The sequence below is a fragment of the Salmo trutta genome, chromosome 36, assembly GCF_901001165.1.
Source record: "Salmo trutta chromosome 36, fSalTru1.1, whole genome shotgun sequence".
NCBI lineage: Eukaryota > Metazoa > Chordata > Actinopteri > Salmoniformes > Salmonidae > Salmo > Salmo trutta.
The window spans coordinates 40,411,222-40,429,745 of record NC_042992.1 but is presented as its reverse complement, the minus strand read 5'-3'; the positions used below and the strand labels follow the sequence as shown (position 1 = coordinate 40,429,745).

Here is an 18,524-nt window from a genome sequence, read left to right as displayed (position 1 = left end):
GAAAAGAAGAAAAAAAATGTATGAAATGTATGCATTCACTACTGTAAGTCGCTCTGGATAAGAGCGTCTGCTAAATGACTAAAATGTAATAGTGCTCTACTTTTGACCAGGGTCCGAGATAAGACAACAATTAAAAGTATGTTATTTATTTGTTACAAAAAACAAAACACTGATTTAACCCATTTTAGCTTCTTATTTACCTATATGAGTAAATAGACAATTGATTCATACATTCCTGATTTTTCCCACATTGTAACATTTTGGATGGAGATGAAGAAACATCTCGGTAAAAGCTCAATGAGAATATCATGACCAAAAGGATGAGCATGGAATTAGAAACAGTATCCAAATGGGATAAGTCTGCACAGACCAATATATTAACAGCTGTCAATGAAATTGTCTTCAAATCATTCAAACTATGAAGGGGAAGAAAAAAAAATGACATGGTTTCCACAAAGCATCAAAAATAATAGCAAAAGCAAATAGACAAGTAGGTTAATTGAGAAAACTAAAGAGTTGGGTAAGAGCTATCCCATTAATAAAATGTTAAAAACATGTCCATTCATCCTACAAGATGCTACTGATATATTGTGTTTCCCGGCAACAAGGTATGTTGTCTTGTTCAGTCTGCTCCACCTAGGTTCCTTTTACTTTAGAAACCTTTTTGGTTGAGCCAGGCTTCCTGCCCCGCCTCTTAGAAACAACCCCCACCTTCTTAATGAGCTGCCGCCACCTTACCAGGTTTGCTAGCCTTGTGACGAACACTGTGTGGTTTTATTTCCTCTTCAACTGGAGACAAGTCTTCGTCCTCATTTCTCTCTGCATCTTCATTTTTCTCCTTCTCTGAATCACAAGTTGTATAATCAACTTTCACAGACGTTTTCCTGCCTCTTCGCCTCTAGGCTTGGAAGGCAGCTTCATCTAACACATTTGCTTTATCATTGGTGCAGCGGTAAAGCTTTACTATTGGAGAAACAGTGCACCCCTGTTTGGCTGGGGGTGCACTATTGGACCTATCCTTCTCTGCTGCTCTCTTGGCTTTGTTTGCTTGTACGGAGCCTAAGGGGCGGCCCCTCTTTTGCGGGGAACCATCTATAACAGGTGGCTTGGAAACTTTAGAGGTTGGAGGTGGGTTCTTCCGTAAGTGGGCACCTCTACCCATTGTTGCCTTGCGTGGACGGCCTATTGCCCGTGGCTCAGCAGAGGTGGCTGGGGGATCCATGTAGGGGTGGATGCGCGGCCTTCCGAGAGGCTTCCACACTCTTGATCCCTTAGGTTGGCTTTTCAGTTTCTTTCTCTCTTCTTCCTCCTCAGTTGATAGCGGGTTCTTCCTCGGCCTACCCATTTTTTTTTTTTGTTTAACATTTTGGGGCCGGTCATGCTTCAGAGGTGTAGTTGGCTCTGCTGAAACAGCATTAGGGTCAACCACTTTACATGGCCTCCCCCGTGGCTGCTTGTCTAGTACCCTCAGTATCTTGGGTGTCTTAGAGCCTGATCCATTGGGCCTTCCCTTTCCCCTCTTAGGTGGTATGGGGTTGCCATTTGACATGGCTTCACCTAACTCCTCATCACTACCAGTATCAGAGGCAATTATCTGTCCTTTTTCCGACACTGTTGCCCCTTCTTCCGACATTGTTGCCCCTTCTTCCGACATTGTTGCCCCTTCTTCAGACATTGTTGCCCCTTCTTCAGACATTGTTGCCCCTTCTTCAGACATTGTTGCCCCTTCTTTCATCTATTTTCTTGCAACCTGGCTCCTTCGTTCTTTCCTTCCAGCTCACTTTCTTGGAGGACTAGTGAACTACTTAGGGCTTCCCACTGTAAAACACACATCTCGAGAAAGTTACAAAACAAACAAATGTTCTTTGTGCACCCCTTCATTGCTTCATAAAACTGACCTACATGGGCGCACGAAAGTGTAACTAACATGTATTGCAACATGCACAGCCTAAACACAGATTTTATGTTTACTGATTTTTCATTTATTTATATGGTAAGGTGCACAATACTAACAAAATCTGATATGAACGTCTCCATGACATCCCTAATTCAGGTTGCTGCATTGAAGCGATTCTGAAATCTAGCTAGCTTGTATCCTGAATCAGTGATTGTTTTGGTTAGTAGCAGTTAGCTAACTTTACCAGCTGTTCGAAGAAACATCATATTCATCTTTTAGGACAGGGTTTCCCACACTCGGGTGTACGTTTTGTTTTTTTCCTAAGCACTACATAGCTGATTGAAATAATCAAAGTTTGATGATGAATTGGATATATGAATCAAATGGGTAGTGCTTGCGCAAAAACAAAAACGTGCACACAGGGGGAGGGAGGGCCCAGGTCCGAGTTTGGGAAACCCTGTTCGAGTAGTAACTAGTTAACTAAATGGACTTGAAAATAAACTAGCTAATTTGCTAACTACGTAGCATCGCCAGCTATTTCGCTAGGTAGCTACCTAGCTAGTTATCGTGACAAAGCCACCTAACTAGCTAGCTAAATAAAGGTTAAATTAAAAAAAAGCTAGCAAGCAGTAGCACGAACAATTGCGACAGCCATGGATAGCAAGCTAGCTAGCTAACGCCGTTAGCTTGCTAGCGAAGCTAGTTTAAAGAAAATACCACACTGTGCAGAATACGCCTCACCTTGATACAATCCTTGGTTAGATATCGTTTAATCTCATGAAAGTTCCTTGTTGTTCCTTGTTGCTAGTTAGCCATGTAAATTTCAAACGGAAGTTGTGGGGGCTGATTTGTAAACCCCTACTACTATGACCACTTTTTTTTAGTTCCGTTCTGTTAGGTTGCGTCAATCAAATCTGGTATCAGAACAGAATTTAACACTAACTCACTGAATGTATTCTCATCTTTTTTATTAAATTTAATTAGTCAAGCGAATAAATGGTAAATGCAATCTTCGTATATACGGGTTCACTGTAACACCTCGCAGGGCAAACAGAGAACTAACTGTTCACACACAAAGTTATTTTTTAATACTGTCAGGCAAGCTCTGAGCGGGAACTATCTCTGTCGGAGTATTAAAAAATAACTTTGTGTGAACAGTTGGTTCAAAGTTATTTTTTAATACTGTCAGGCAAGCTCTGAGCGGGAACTATCTCTGTCGGAGTATTAAAAAATAACTTTTCTGGCACCTTATTCCCTTTATAGTGGTCCCGTGTGGCTCAGTTGGTAGAGCATGGTGTTTGCAATGCCAGGGTTGTGGGATCGATTCCCACGGGGACCAGTACAAAAAGAAGAAAAAAAATGTATGAAATGTATGCATTCACTACTGTAAGTCGCTCTGGATAAGAGCGTCTACTAAAATGTAATAGTGCTCTACTTTTGACCAGGGTCCGTAGGCTCTGGTCAAAGTAGTGCACTTTATAGGGAAGAGGGTGCCATGACAGTGACACTAACAAAATCTGTATCGAAACAAAGATGGCTGGGAAGAAGTTGTTACATTCAAAGCTTTGGCAATTAAGGGAAATAAAATTACAAGACATTAGCATTTTGAAAATTGCAGACCCTCAGGAGAGATAAGACAACAATTAAAAGTATGTTATTTATTTATTACAAGAAACAAAACACTGATTTAACCCATTTTAGCTTGTTTTTTACCTATATGAGTAAATAGACAATTGATTCATACATTCCTAATCTTTCCCACATTGTAACATTTTGGATGGAGATGAAGAAACATCTCGGTAAAAGCTCAATGAGAATATCATGACCAAAAGGATGAGCATGGAATTAGAAACCGTATCCAAATGGGATAAGTCTGCACAGACCAATATATTAACAGCTGTCAATGAAATTGTCTTCACATCATTCAAGCTATGAAGGGGAAGGGAAAAAAATGACATGGTTTCCACAAAGCATCAAAAATAATAGCAAGAGCAAATAGACACGTAGGTTAATTGAGAAAACTAAAGAGTTGGGTAAGAGCTATCCCATTAATAAAATGTTAAAAACATGTCCATTCATCCTACAAGATGCTACTGATATTTTGTGTTTCCCAGCAACAAGGTATGTTGTCTTGTTCAGTCTGCTCCTAGGTTCCTTTTACTTTAGAAACCTTTTTGGTTGAGCCAGGCTTCCTGCCCCCGCCTAGAAAAACCCCCCACCTTCTTTATGAGCTGCCGCCACCTTACCAGGTTTGCTAGCCTTTTGACGACCACTGTGTGGATTTATTTTCTCTTCAACTGGAGACAAGTCTTTGTCCTCATTTCTCTCTGCATCTTCATTTTTCTCCTTCTCTGAATCACAAGTTGTATAATCAACTTTCACAGACGTTCTCCTGCCTCTTCGCCTCTGGGCTTGGAAGGCAGCTTCATCTAACACATTTGCTTTATAATTGGTGCAACGGTAAAGCTTTACTATTGGAGAAACAGTGCACCCCTGTTTGGCTGGGGGTGCACTATTGGACCTATCCTTCTCTGCTGCTCTCTTGGCTTTGTTTGCTTGTACGGAGCCCCTCTTTTGCGGGGAACCATCTATAACAGGTGGCTTGGAAACTTTAGAGGTTGGAGGTGGGTTCTTCCGTAAGTGGGCACCTCTACCCATTGTTGGCTTGCGTGGACGGCCTCTTGCCCGTGGCTCAGCAGAGGTGGCTGGGGGATCCATGTAGGGGTGGATGCGCGGCCTTCCGAGAGGCTTCCACACTCTTGATCCCTTAGGTTGGCTTTTCAGTTTCTTTCTCTCTTCTTCCTCCTCGGTTGATAGCGGGTTCTTCCTCGGCCTACCCATTTTTTTTGTTTGTTTAACATTTTGGGGCCGGCCATGCTTCAGAGGTGGAGTTGGCTCTGCTGAAACAGCATTAGGGTCAACCACTTTACATGGCCTGCCCCGTGGCTGCTTGTCTAGTACCCTCAGTATCTTGGGTGTCTTAGAGCCTGATCCTTTGGGCCTTCCCTTTCCCCTCTTAGGTGGTATGGGGTTGCCATTAGACATGGCTTCACCTAACTCCTCATCACTACCAGTATCAGAGGCAATTATCTGTCCTTTTTCCAACACTGTTGCCCCTTCTTCCGACACTGTTGCCCCTTCTTCCGACATTGTTGCCCCTTCTTCCGACATTGTTGCCCCTTCTTCCAACATTGTTGCCCCTTCTTTCATCTGTTTTCTTGCAACCTGGCTCCTTCGTTCTTTCCTTCCAGCTCACTTTCTTGGAGGACTAGTGAACTACTTAGGGCTTCCCACTGTAAAACACACATCTCGAGAAAGTTACAAAACAAACAAAATGTTCTTTGTGCACCCCTTCATTGCTTCATAAAACTGACCTACATGGGCGTGAGAAAGTGTAACTAACATGTATTGCAACATGCACAGCCTAAACACAGATTTTATGTTTACTGATTTTTCATTTATTTATATGATAAGGTGCACAATACTAACAAAATCTGATATGAACGTCTCCATGACATCCCTAATTAAGGTTGCTGCATTGAAGCGATTCTGAAATCTAGCTAGCTAGTATCCTGAATCAGTGATTGTTTTGGTTAGTAGTAGTTAGCTAACTTAACCAGCTGTTCGAAGAAACATAATATTAATCTTTTAGGACAGGGTTTCCCACACTCAGTCCTACCCACCCCTGGGTGCACGTTTTGTTTTTTCCTAAGCACTACATAGCTGATTGAAATAATCAAAGTTTGATGATGAATTGGATATATGAATCAAATGGGTAGTGCTTGCGCAAAAACAAAAACGTGCACACAGGGGGAGGGAGGGCCCAAGTCCGAGTTTGGGAAACCCTGTTCGACAAGTAACTAGTTAACTAAATGGACTTGAAAATAAACTAGCTAATTTGCTAACTACGTAGCATCGCCAGATATTTCGCTAGGTAGCTACCTAGCTAGTTATCGTGACAAAGCCACCTCACTAGCTAGCAAGTTAAATCAAGGTTAAATAAAATAAAAGCTAGCAAGCAGTAGCACGAACGCTTGCGACAGCCATGGATAGCAAGCTAGCTAGCTAACGCCGTTAGCTTGCTAGCGAAGCTAGTTTAAAGAAAATACCACACTGTGCAGAATACGCCTCACCTTGATAAAATCCTTGGTTAGATATCGTTTAATCTCATTAAAGTTCCTTGTTGTTCCTTGTTTCTAGTTAGCCATGTAAATTTCAAACGGAATTTGTGGGGGCTGATTTGTAAACCCCTACTACTAAGACCACTTTTTTTAGTTCCGTTCTGTTAGGTTGCGTCAATCAAATCTGGTATCAGAACAGAATTTAACACTAACTCACTGAATGTATTCTCAGTTTTTTTTATTCAATTTAATTAATCAAGCGAATAAATGGTAAATGCAATCGTCGTATATACGGGTTCACTGTAACACCTCGCAGGGCAAACAGAGAACTAACTGTTCACACAGTTATTTTTTAAATACTCTGACAGAGTTCCCGCTCAAAGCGGGCCTATCAGAGTAGAGGCTGAGCGTCGTTTAAACTTGCTCAGCCTATCGCAGGCGCACAGGCTGGTCCCAGCCTCTTTGAGGTCACTGTTGCCAGGTGAACCTGTTAGGGTTTAACCAACTATTTGTTTGCATAACCTATATAATATAACAAAGAATTTATGCTATAATATTACGTTTATACTCTATATGATAAGAGCATACTGCTGTGTGAGAGGAAGTGGCTCATGGGATGGTGGGTCATGTGGAAAGAATGCAGATGCTGTAAATCAGGGTTTCGGAAGAGCTTGTTAAAAGATAATGGCAAATAACAGAATATGGGTGAAATGTGTATGCGGGGGTGTCGAGGTTTTAGAGAAATATGCATTGTGCAGTCAGAAGATAAGTCAACTGCAAAAGACAATAACTACACCCGGCAACAGGAAGTGCGTCACGAGGTTGGGACCCACCTGCACGCCAACGATAGGATGAGTAAGTTTAAACCATGCTCATCCTCCCTCTGACAGGCCAGCAATGAGCGGGAACTATCTCTGTCAGAGTATATAAGGGAGAACAAAGGATGTGTCGCTCTCTTCTGTTTTGCCCTGCGTAGTGATACAGTATATACGAACAACATACTTACCACTCAAGTGTTTGCATTAATTAAAGTACAAAGAAATCAGAAGTTACTCTGTGCTAACTATATTGTTCTGATACCAGATTTGAATTGACGCGACCCAACAAACCCCAAGGACAGTGCCTGTTTTTATGCTAGTTATTCTCCACTCTATCAGTTCCTCACATACACATGTCCTTGAGCAGTTTCAAAACCAGGCAGTGTGTGTGTGTGTGTGACAAGTCTAACTCAGCCTACACCCCTGCTGCACAGCAACCCTCCAGTTAGTCACGTCTATTATATGTTGCTCAATCTATGTTAATACAATACAAACCTGTTATGTTTAACATTAATGTATTCACAAGCTATGCACCACATCTAGTTCAATAAAATATATCCCAACAATCCCCCTTTTCACACACGCTGGGTGTGAACATTACCCACTAAGAAGAATTTAGGATTCCCCCTTTTGACACCCACAAGGGTGTCACTCACTAAAATACAATACAAACAAAAAGAATCACACTTTTATTAATAGGAATAACGATAATAGAAACCCTTCAGTCCTTCCAGCTACACCTAACTTTTACTAGGTTGGCTACCAGCCACCCAGGAACTTCAAACCCTCACATAAGGAAAGACAAACATTCACAATATTTAAAACTTATTTGTAAAGCATAAAAGCACAAACAGGGAATTTTGATACCCACTAGGGTGTCACTCCACCACCTCACCAATAGCAAACCAAGGGTCATCCGTAGCCAACCCCATTTTCCTCCGAACGCTAGACTCAGTGTCTGCATTTCCTTCTTGAGCCTCCAGCAAAGGCATCATACCAGCAGCATGCACGACATCTGTAACAGACTTTCTCAGACAAGGCATGATACAGGCAGCACAGCACATCAGAATTAAAAACATAACAATTAGGGTCAGAAATCCAGTAACCACCAGTGCAGCATACTTACCAAACCACTCACCCAACCAACATGCTCTTCATTTCAGCAGATAGTTTATCTAAACCAACTAGGGCTTTTGAAATGCTCCCGTCAGGACTGGTATTGTTTGGGATAAACGTACAGCATTGTTCACCAAACATTTTACACACCCCGCCATTATTAGCCAAAATCATATCCAGCGCCAGCCTATTCTGTTTAGCAGTTCTAGTGGTAGCCTCTAGTTGCTCAGCCATACCTGTCAGTGCAGTGCGAGTATAGTTAACAAATCTCTGTTGGTTATAATATATCCTTTTATATTAACACACACACACATCAGTAAAGAACTCCACCCAGCTTTAGGTGGCTGTATTTTTCCACAGTACACATACATTCCTTATCAACCTTGCCACCTGTCTTCTAATCTCCTGCCCACTAGCCGTTCCCAGGCCGTTGTTACTCTCCCTAACTTAGGGAGGCATCTTCCCCTGTTCCTTTCCCAAGGTCGCCCTGCTCATTTTGAAGTGGTAACATTGTCTTACTCACACACAGTATTGGAATATAGTTTTTAACCCATTATTATAGCCTTTATAATTTCAAATACATTTCAACGGGTTATATGGTTTCTGAGTGAAATCATTTAGTCAAACCTTTAATCATATAATTTCCATTACAATCCACCCGATAGGCTAAATATTTCACATACACTATAACACATCTATTTTTATTGGATTCAGAAATTTCACACAAAATCAAACTAATTCGGGACATCAAAGAAAACAATTGCATATACTGTCAACACATACTTATCAATGACTGTTCTAAGCCTATCTCCAATCATAATAAAATGACTAAAATGTAAATGTATAACACTTCGGATCAGGATTTTTGTTATGACCTTTACTTAAAGAAACAGTCTTCCTAAACTCTAAAGATGGTCTCATCTACCATGGGCTCCTCCTAATTGAATGAATCCTCCAATAGGCTCGGCGGTAGGTATTTGTCGTCCCACTGGTCTGAACTTGGACTCGGTCCGTATCTCACCATCTGCTGCGTCATCGATCTCTCTAGAGTTCTGGTGATTAAACCTTTCATACTTGGCATATACTCATCAATCACACAATATCAACACACTCATACAGGTGAAAGCAGCCCATAATACAGTTCTTACAACACTTTTCCATTTCCCAAACATGAGCTGTGTTATCAGGAATGTACGTGCAGCAATGAACCTAATCATTCTACCCACACCGCCCTCTTTTGCCAATAACATATCGAGAGTCAGTCTATTTTACCAGGTCATGAGAGAGGTGGTGGATAATTGGTCAGAGAACCTCTTTACCGCATCCCCGGTTTCATTCATGAATCTCTGTTGATTATAAAAGATGTCATTAATCCAATCCACATTTTTATTTATTGTCAACCACCAAAATAATGTAGTGTTAAAGCCTTCACATATTTGATTCATAGCTTTGTATTCATCTGGAACTTCCCTGAGGATGCAAATAGCATCCATCTAGACAAAGCTACTCCCATCCTGGTCAAAACTCCTCCTGTGCCTACTTTAGCCTCCTATAACTGGCCTCTGATGACTAACTTGAACTGGTTGGACCTATAACCCCAGGGCGCAAGTTCCTAACCACCCTTTGTGGTAATTTCTGTCGTATGTGTCCTTTGCTGTTACTAGCCCACCCTTCATCAGTTAGTTATAGGTGCTGTGAGGTTCAGAACTTTCTCCTATACTTCTAAACCTAAGTCAGTCACATTAACGATCACCTCTCAGCCATTAAAATCATCTAAGTTCTCGGTGCCATTCTTGTATCTATAACACTGGTACTCATCAGGAGTTAAGGTGAACCGAGGTGGGTTGGCTGAGTACTTCAATCTGGCCAACCCCAATTCCTGTACAGTTGTCTGCTTCCCCAGGAAATTGTTTAATGTTTACCTTAAATTCTACATCTTGATCTTTTTTGATTCCTTATTCTGTACATCACTCATCAGTGTATGGTATAGTTTATCTTTTCATTCTTATAAATGACAACAGTGTCGTATGATTAGTACCGGAAGGTGGTGGATCTGAATGTATCAGAAAGATTAGATTATGATGCAGCTCAGAGTCTCTACTCTTCCCAAAAACCGCCAACCCTCTCCTGCGCTTAGTCGATCTGCTAGGCACTGCCCCATACTCACACCTCTAGGAGCACACACAGTGATGCACGGTCGGGATAGGGAATCTTCGTTAAGGAGGTAACCCCCGGACCCTGTTGGTACTTGGTTCTTCTCCTAACTCTGTGTGTGATCAGCAGTGCTCTGTTGTGTATATACCTTCTTGCAGTGGATAACATGGACCCAAGTGACTCTCTCAGTTTTTCTAATGGCAAAGGCAGTGGTTTAACAGAACCTGGTATGGGCCTTCCCAACGGGGCTGCTTCCAGTTTTTTCTCCTCAGGGACTGGATCCACACCAGGTCTCCTGGTTGGATTGAGTGAATCACCTTCTCCTGTAATTCACCTGTTGGACACAAAATCTTGGACATACGGGTTTGGTTAACAAACAGTCTTCTCATGTGTTCTGCTAGTATTTTTTCAACTTCTATGTCTACCTGTTCTGGTATCTCTAACTCTGGCATTCTATTTGTTCAACCTGATTAGCTAAAATGTCATCCATCATTTAAAGAGATAGATCCTAGTAAACCAACTCTAGGGATAATATCTTGACCTAATATTCTAGCTACCATAATCATGTCCACCAAGTAAGTTGGGAACGCTTCTACCCATTTGCTATACTTATCTATTATTGTTAAACAACCCTTCTTCCCCTCTCTTCGGAGTAGTTCAATAAGGTCCATTTCCAAATGTTGGACTGGATATCCTACAAAATTTTTTAAGTAAATATCCTCTAGGCCACCACTCTTTCCTAACTGCTCTACCATCCTTCCCCCTTTATTAATACATGGCTCAGGCCATGTATCAATAATGGGTTGTTTCCAAATATTCACGAAATGTCTCACGGTCTCCCTGGTTGCACTTCTGGATTTTATAAAAATCAACATGTCTTAATATCAAGATTATTCCACAGCTACTTAAATTTATCTCGATACCCTCAATGATCCTGGATCACCTACAGATGTCATATATTCCTGTCCCGTTGGTTTAGAATATATCCTAATACTTGACATAAGTCTACCATTATTAAACTTATTCAACAACAAAATATAATAATACTATTATATCAATTCCACAGCCTTGTTGTGTTAAATCTCTTCCACTGAATACAACCACAGCTGACTACCTAAGGGAAAATACTTATCTAGATAATGTATAAAAATACTACTACTGGTCAAAAGATATTCAAATAACATTATCAGATCAAAATGACTAATCTGAACTACTCCACAAAGGAAAATTATTGTACCCTTCTTGTTCTAGGAAAATAGACTTAAGGAAGCCTACCCTTAGTCTAAGGCTTTGCCCTTTTAGTCTTCTCATTGGTTCAAATTATCAATTGTGTCTAAGAACTTTAACTCCATCATAATTATCAGTAATTCAGATTCCCTTAAAATTAGTATTACAAATTACCTTAAATTCACTATCCAAATGGCCCTCCCATGAGGCTGATCAGACCACAAGGGGGAGCCCTGATAGAGGTCAAAAGTCATACCACCCTTTCAAAAATGTGTTTCTTACTTTATTAGACAAATTAAAGGAAAACCCTCAAACAAATGAAAGGAAAACCGGCAAACATTATCCACATGTTAAATCCCAGGTTCCCAGAACTTAATTAAAACTCAGAAAATAAAACTTTTAAAATTCCACGTGTGCCAGCCCCTTTAAAAGATATCATGGCTCCTAGGTGTACAGAAGGAACACTATTAGCTCTCCAATTTAGCTTCCTGTGATACCTATCGGTTGAGGGACTGTGTTGATCTCCGGGGCGGGGCGCTTTTCACCACATATCTTCTTTAGTTTCTCCAGCATAGCCAACCCTATGCGCTCTTTTAATTTAGCCTTCTCCATCGCTTCTTTAAATTTGCCTTTACGCGGTTCCCCCTCCTGCTTCCACTCTGAACAGGTTTTGTCTGTTTTTCGTTTTAGCGTTTCCAATATTTTACCGGGCTCCCCGTCGACTGGGAGTCCGTTGGGTGCATTAATACTACCTTCTTTTATCCATCCCTTATATAATTTCCCCCCCTTCTCTTCCACTCCTTCCCGTCTTTACCCCCATTAGTTTCTAGTGCTGACTTCAATGCTTTCAGCACCCTCTCGGTCTCCTGGTTGGTCATATTTAATTTACGTTCATAACAACCTATCTATCAATGTTAATTTGCGTCCCTACCGGACGTTTCTAACGTTCTTTATTTCCCCAGCGCTAAATGATATAACTCAGGTCGACCGTCCCCGACCTCTTATTTACCCGCAGGTCACTCAAACTTGGTATTAGTACGCCGACTTAATACCCAATGTACTTCAGTCATTCAGTGGTTTCCTCAGTGTAACACAGCCTTACCGGACCTGTACCTTTATCCGTAGATCATTCACACTTGATACTAGTACGCCAACTTAACATCTAATGTACTTCATTCATATGATTGGGTTGACCTCCCAATCTTCATTCAGTCTTGTTACCAGTCCCAGACTTGGTAACCACACTCAAACTTGGTATTGAATACCTAGTACATTTCAATCGCTGTTACACCTACATCCACTCACACTCATACCGGTTATGTACGCCGACTAACCAAACACACACACACTTGGTACTCTGTACCTAGTACATTACATTCACTTGTTATATCATCAACGATCGATCGGTTTCAAAATTGCATTCACCACAATTCACACTTCTTGTTATCTTACTATTATTGTTAATTATTTCAAACTTTATCAATTATATAATTTGGTAACTTACATCAAACAGGTGTCTCACAAATAAATTTGGATAACGCCAATGTGCAGAAATGTAGTTATTCACAATAGGTGTCAGCTTACCTTTTTAGTTGACCGGTCAGGATTTGTGAGGCACACCGTGCGACGACAGCAATGGCCAATCGGCCGGACAAGTTCCAGCGAAGTCCTTCTACCAGATCACGTCGGGGTCAACAATTGTTAGGTTGCGTCAATCAAATCTGGTATCAGAACAGAATTTAACACTAAGTCACTGAATATATTCTCAGCTTTTTTTATTCAATTGAATTAGTCAAGTGAATAAATGGTAAATGCAATCTTCGTATATACGGGTTCACTGTAACACCTCGCAGGGCAAACAGAGAACTGTTCACACACAAAGTTATTTTTTAATACTCTGACAGGCCCGCTCTGAGCGGGAACTATCTCTGTCAGAGTATTAAAAAATAACTTTTCTCTGGCACCTTATTCCCTTTATAGTGGTCCTGTGTGGGTCAGTTGGTAGAGCATGGTGTTTGCAATGCCAGGGTTGTGGGTTCGATTCCCACGGGGGACCAGTACGAAAAGAAAAATGTATGAAATGTATGCATTCACTACTGTAAGTCGTTCTGGATAAGAGCGTCTGCTAAATGACTAAAATGTAATAGTGCTCTACTTTTGACCAGGGTCCGTAGGCTCTGGTCAAAGTAGTGCACTTTATAGGGAAGAGGGTGCCATGACAGTGACACTAACAAAATCTGTATCGAAACAAAGATGGCTGGGAAGAAGTTGTTACATTCAAAGCTTTGGCAATTAAGGGAAATAAAATTACAAGACATTAGCATTTTGAAAATTGCAGACCCTCAGTAGAGATAAGACAACAATTAAAAGTATGTTATTTATTTATTACAAGAAACAAAATACTGATTTAACCCATTTTAGCTTCTTATTTACCTATATGAGTAAATAGACAATTGATTCATACATTCCTGATCTTTCCCACATTGTAACATTTTGGATGGAGATGAAGAAACATCTCGGTAAAAGCTCAATGAGAATATCATGACCAAAAGTATGAGCATGGAATTAGAAACAGTATCCAAATGGGATAAGTCTGCACAGACCAATATATTAACAGCTGTCAATGAAATTGTCTTCACATCATTCAAGCTATGAAGAGGAAGAGAAAAAAAAATACATGGTTTCCACAAAGCATCAAAAATAAAAGCAAGAGCAAATAGACACGTAGGTTAATTGAGAAAACTAAAGAGTTGGGTAAGAGCTATCCCATTAATAAAATGTTAAAAACATGTCCATTCATCCTACAAGATGCTACTGATATTTTGTGTTTCCCGGCAACAAGGTATGTTGTCTTGTTCAGTCTGCTCCACCTAGGTTCCTTTTACTTTAGAAACCTTTACCAGGTTTGCTAGCCTTGTGACGACTACTGCGTGGTTTTATTTCCTCTTCAACTGGAGACAAGTCTTCGTCCTCATTTCTCTCTGCATCTTCATTTTCCTCCTTCTCTGAATCACAAGTTGTATAATCAACTTTCACAGATGATCTCCTGCCTCTTCGCCTCTGGGCTTGGAAGGCAGCTTCATCTAACACATTTGCTTTACCATTGGTGCAGCGGTAAAGCTTTACTATTGGAGAAACAGTGCACCCCTGTTTGGCTGGGGGTGCACTATTGGACCTATCCTTCTCTGCTGCTCTCTTGGCTTTGTTTGCTTGTACGGAGCCTAAGGGGCGGCCCCTCTTTTGCGGGGAACCATCTATAACGGGTGGCTTGGAAACTTTAGAGGTTGGAGGTGGGTTCTTCCGTAAGTGGGCACCTCTACCCATTGTTGCCTTGCGTGGACGGCCTCTTGCCCGTGGCTCAGCAGAGGTGGCTGGGGGATCCATGTAGGGGTGGATGCGCGGCCTTCCGAGAGGCTTCCACACTCTTGATCCCTTAGGTTGGCTTTTCAGTTTCTTTCTCTCTTCTTCCTCCTCGGTTGATAGCGGGTTCTTCCTCGGCCTACCCATTTTTTTTTTTTGTTTAACATTTTGGGGCCGGCCATGCTTCAGAGGTGCAGTTCCGAGAGGCTTGCATACTCTTGATCCCTTAGGTTGGCTTTTCGGTTTCTTTCTCTCTTCTTCCTCCTCGGTTGATAGCGGGTTCTTCCTCGGCCTACCCATTTTTTTGGGGGGTTTAATATTTTGGGGCCGGCCATGCTTCAGAGGTGCAGTTGGCTCTGCTGAAACAGCATTAGGGTCAACCACTTTACGTGGCCTGCCCCGTGGCTGCTTGTCTAGTACCCTCAGTATCTTGGGTGTCTTAGAGCCTGATCCTTTGGGCCTTCCCTTTCCCCTCTTAGGTGGTATGGGGTTGCCATTAGACAAGGCTTCACCTAACTCCTCATCACTACCAGTATCAGAGGCAATTATCTGTCCTTTTTCCGACACTGTTGCCCCTTCTTCCGACATTGTTGCCCCTTCTTCCGACATTGCTGCCCCTTCTTCCGACATTGCTGCCCCTTCTTCCGACATTGTTGCCCCTTCTTCAGACATTGTTGCCCCTTCTTTCATCTGTTTTCTTGCAACCTGGCTCCTTCGTTCTTTCCTTCCAGCTCACTTTCTTGGAGGACTAGTGAACTACTTAGGGCTTCCCACTGTAAAACACACATCTCGAGAAAGTTACAAAACAAACAAAATGTTCTTTGTGCACCCCTTCATTGCTTCATAAAACTGACCTACATGGGCGCGAGAAAGTGTATGCTAACATTTATTGCAACATGCACAGCCTAAACACAGATTTTATGTTTACTGATTTTTCATTTATGTATTTGGTAAGGTGCACAATACTAACAAAATCTGATATGAACGTCTCCATGACATCCCTAATTCAGGTTGCTGCATTGAAGCGATTCTGAAATCTAGCTAGCTAGTATCCTGAATCAGTGATTGTTTTGGTTAGTAGTAGTTAGCTAACTTTACCAGCTGTTCGAAGAAACATAATATTAATCTTTTAGGACAGGGTTTCCCACACTCGGTCATACCCACCCCTGGGTACACGTTTTGTTTTTTTCCTAAGCACTACATAGCTGATTGAAATAATCAAAGTTTGATGATGAATTGGATATATGAATCAAATGGGTAGTGCTTGCGCAAAAACGTGCACACAGGGGGAGGGAGGGCCCAGGTCCGAGTTTGGGAAAACCTGTTCGACAAGTAACTAGTTAACTAAATGGACTTGAAAATAAACTAGCTATTTTGCTAACTGCGTAGCATCGCCAGCTATTTCGCTAGGTAGCTACCTAGCTAGTTATCGTGACAAAGCCACCTAACTAGCTAGCTAGTTAAATAAAGGTTAAATAAAATAAAAGCTAGCAAGCAGTAGCACGAACGCTTGCGACAGCCATGGATAGCAAGCTAGCTAGCTAACGCCGTTAGCTTGCTAGCGAAGCTAGTTTAATGAAAATACCACACTGCGCAGCATACGCCTCACCTTGATAAAATCCTTGGTTAGATATCGTTTAATCTCATGAAAGTTCCTTGTTGTTCCTTGTTGCTAGCTAGCGATGTAAATTTCAAACGGAAGTTGTGGGGGCTGATTTGTAAACCCCTACTACTAAGACCACTTTTTTTTGTTCCGTTCCTTGAAATCAAAAATCTGTTGTCCTCTTCCTTCACAGGACACTGATGACACTTGTGGTTAGTGCTACACCTAGAGAGTTCGCCATAGTCTTTGATGCTATTCCATCTGGAACTCTCATGTCGTTTAGAGTTGTAACCTCATTTTCTTGACCTACCAGTTGACTCTCCAATAGGAAAATTGTGTTTCTCCTTGCTCCCTTAGAACAACAGATCTATATGTGCTTTATTTAAAAGGGATATTGTATCCATTCCTTATGTCACAATTTACTGAAATACATTTGTCAATAATATCCTCTCTAGGGTAGGTGGGACGAAATCGTCCCCTACGCAACAGCCAGTGTAACCCGTGGCGCGATATTCAAATACCTTAGAAATGCTATTACTTCAATTTCTCAAACATATGACTATTTTACACCATTTTAAAGACAAGACTAATCTAACCACACTGTCCGATTTCAAAAAGGCTTTACAACGAAAGCAAAACATTAGATTATGTCAGCAGAGTACCCAGCCAGAAATAATCAGACACCCATTTTTCAAGCTAGCATATAATGTCACATAAACCCAAACCACAGCTAAATGCAGCACTAACCTTTGATGATCTTCATCAGATGACAATCCTAGGACATTATGTTATACAATACATGCATGTTTTGTTCAATCAAGTTCATATTTATATCAAAAGCCAGCTTTTTACATTAGCATGTGACGTTCAGAACTAGCATACCCACCGCAAACTTCCGGTGAATTTACTAAATTACTCACGATAAACGTTCACAAAAAACATAACAATTATTTTAAGAATTATAGATACAGAAGTCCTTTATGCACTCGCTATGTCCGATTTTAAAATAGCTTTTCGGTGAAAGCACATTTTGTAATATTCTGAGTAGATAGCCCGGCATCACAGGGCTAGCTATTCAGACACCCACCAAGTTTAGCCCTCACCAAAGTCAGATTTACTATAAGAAAAATGTGATTACCTTTGCTGTTCTTCGTCAGAATGCACTCCCAGGACTTCTACTTCAATAACAAATGTTGGTTTGGTTCAAAATAATCCATAGTTATGTTCAAATATCCTCTGTTTTGTTCGTGAGTTCAAGACACTATCCAAAGGGTAGAGAAGGGTGACGCGCCCGACGCGTTTCGTGACAAAAAAATTCAAAATATTCCATTATTGTACTTCGAAGCATGTCAACCACTGTTTAAAATCAATTTGTATGCCATTTTTCTCATACAAAAGCGATAATATTCCGACCGGGAAACCGTGTTTACGTTCAAAGAGATATAAAATAAAAACATGGGGTCGCCTCGTGCACGTGCCTCAGTCTCATTGTCCTCTGATAGACCACTTACCAAAGGCACTAATGTTTTTCAGCCAGGGGCTGCAAAGACATCATTCAGCTTTTTCCCGGGTTCTGAGAGCCTATGGGAGCCGTAGGAAGTGTCACGTTACAGCAGAGATCCTAAGTTTTCAATAAAGAGAGTCAAGAAGCCCAAGAAATTGTCCGACAGGCCACTTTCTGTAAGGAATCTTCTCAGGTTTTTGCCTGCCAAATGAGTTCTGTTATACTCACAGACACCATTCAAACAGTTTTAGAAACTTTAGGGTGTTTTCTATCCAAAGCCAATAATTATATGCATATTCTAGTTTCTGGGCAGTAGTAATAACCAGATTAAATCGGGTACGTTTTTTATCCGGCCGTGCAAATACTGCCCCCTACCCCCAACAGGATATCTGTTGGGAAAAAGTCTGGTTATTATCACACAAATGCCTGCTTGTTAACAAGGTCAAAGAGGTCTCTTTCAGAATGGTCCATAAGTATTACCCTGCAAATCACTACCTGAAGATACTCAAAAAGACATTAACTGTACTTTTTGTGTTGAGCATCCAGAAACAGTTTTGCATTTATTTTGGCATTGTCTACATGTTGTCGAGTCACGTCAATTCGAATGTGGTATTAGAACAAATTATTTGGCAAAGAGTAACTCAAGTTTTCTTTGTTCTTTAATTATTGCAAACACTTGAATGGTAAATATGTTGTTCGTATATATACGGTCTCGCTGTGACAC

At 41.1% G+C, this 18,524-nt stretch overlaps 3 protein-coding genes across 5 annotated transcripts; all 3 read right to left on the bottom strand.

Annotated features, from left to right (window-relative positions):
- Window positions 1-133: 133 nt before the first annotated feature.
- LOC115176097 (basic salivary proline-rich protein 4) lies at window positions 134-16,720 on the bottom strand. 2 transcript variants are annotated; one of them, XM_029735909.1, is made up of 3 exons: window positions 16,303-16,720; window positions 14,228-15,466; window positions 134-660 (listed from the first exon to the last, which is right to left on the bottom strand). In XM_029735909.1, the coding sequence occupies exons 2-3, from the start codon at window positions 15,381-15,383 to the stop codon at window positions 653-655; spliced, it is 1,164 nt and encodes a 387-aa protein (XP_029591769.1). In that variant the 5' UTR covers window positions 15,384-15,466; window positions 16,303-16,720; the 3' UTR covers window positions 134-652. The 2 variants fall into 2 exon arrangements, with proteins under 2 accessions (XP_029591769.1, XP_029591767.1); XM_029735907.1 differs by lacking the exon at window positions 134-660 and having other exon boundaries at window positions 13,697-15,466; window positions 16,303-16,719.
- On the bottom strand, window positions 843-3,219 carry LOC115176099 (uncharacterized). Its single transcript, XM_029735912.1, has 2 exons — window positions 2,639-3,219; window positions 843-1,818 (listed from the first exon to the last, which is right to left on the bottom strand). The coding sequence occupies exon 2, from the start codon at window positions 1,733-1,735 to the stop codon at window positions 899-901; it is 837 nt and encodes a 278-aa protein (XP_029591772.1). The 5' UTR covers window positions 1,736-1,818; window positions 2,639-3,219; the 3' UTR covers window positions 843-898.
- On the bottom strand, window positions 3,541-8,339 carry LOC115176098 (basic salivary proline-rich protein 4). Of its 2 annotated transcripts, none has more exons than XM_029735911.1 (2): window positions 7,732-8,339; window positions 3,541-5,190 (listed from the first exon to the last, which is right to left on the bottom strand). In XM_029735911.1, the coding sequence occupies exon 2, from the start codon at window positions 5,105-5,107 to the stop codon at window positions 4,100-4,102; it is 1,008 nt and encodes a 335-aa protein (XP_029591771.1). In that variant the 5' UTR covers window positions 5,108-5,190; window positions 7,732-8,339; the 3' UTR covers window positions 3,541-4,099. The 2 variants fall into 2 exon arrangements, with proteins under 2 accessions (XP_029591771.1, XP_029591770.1); XM_029735910.1 differs by lacking the exon at window positions 7,732-8,339 and adding an exon at window positions 6,031-6,364.
- Window positions 16,721-18,524: the final 1,804 nt, after the last annotated feature.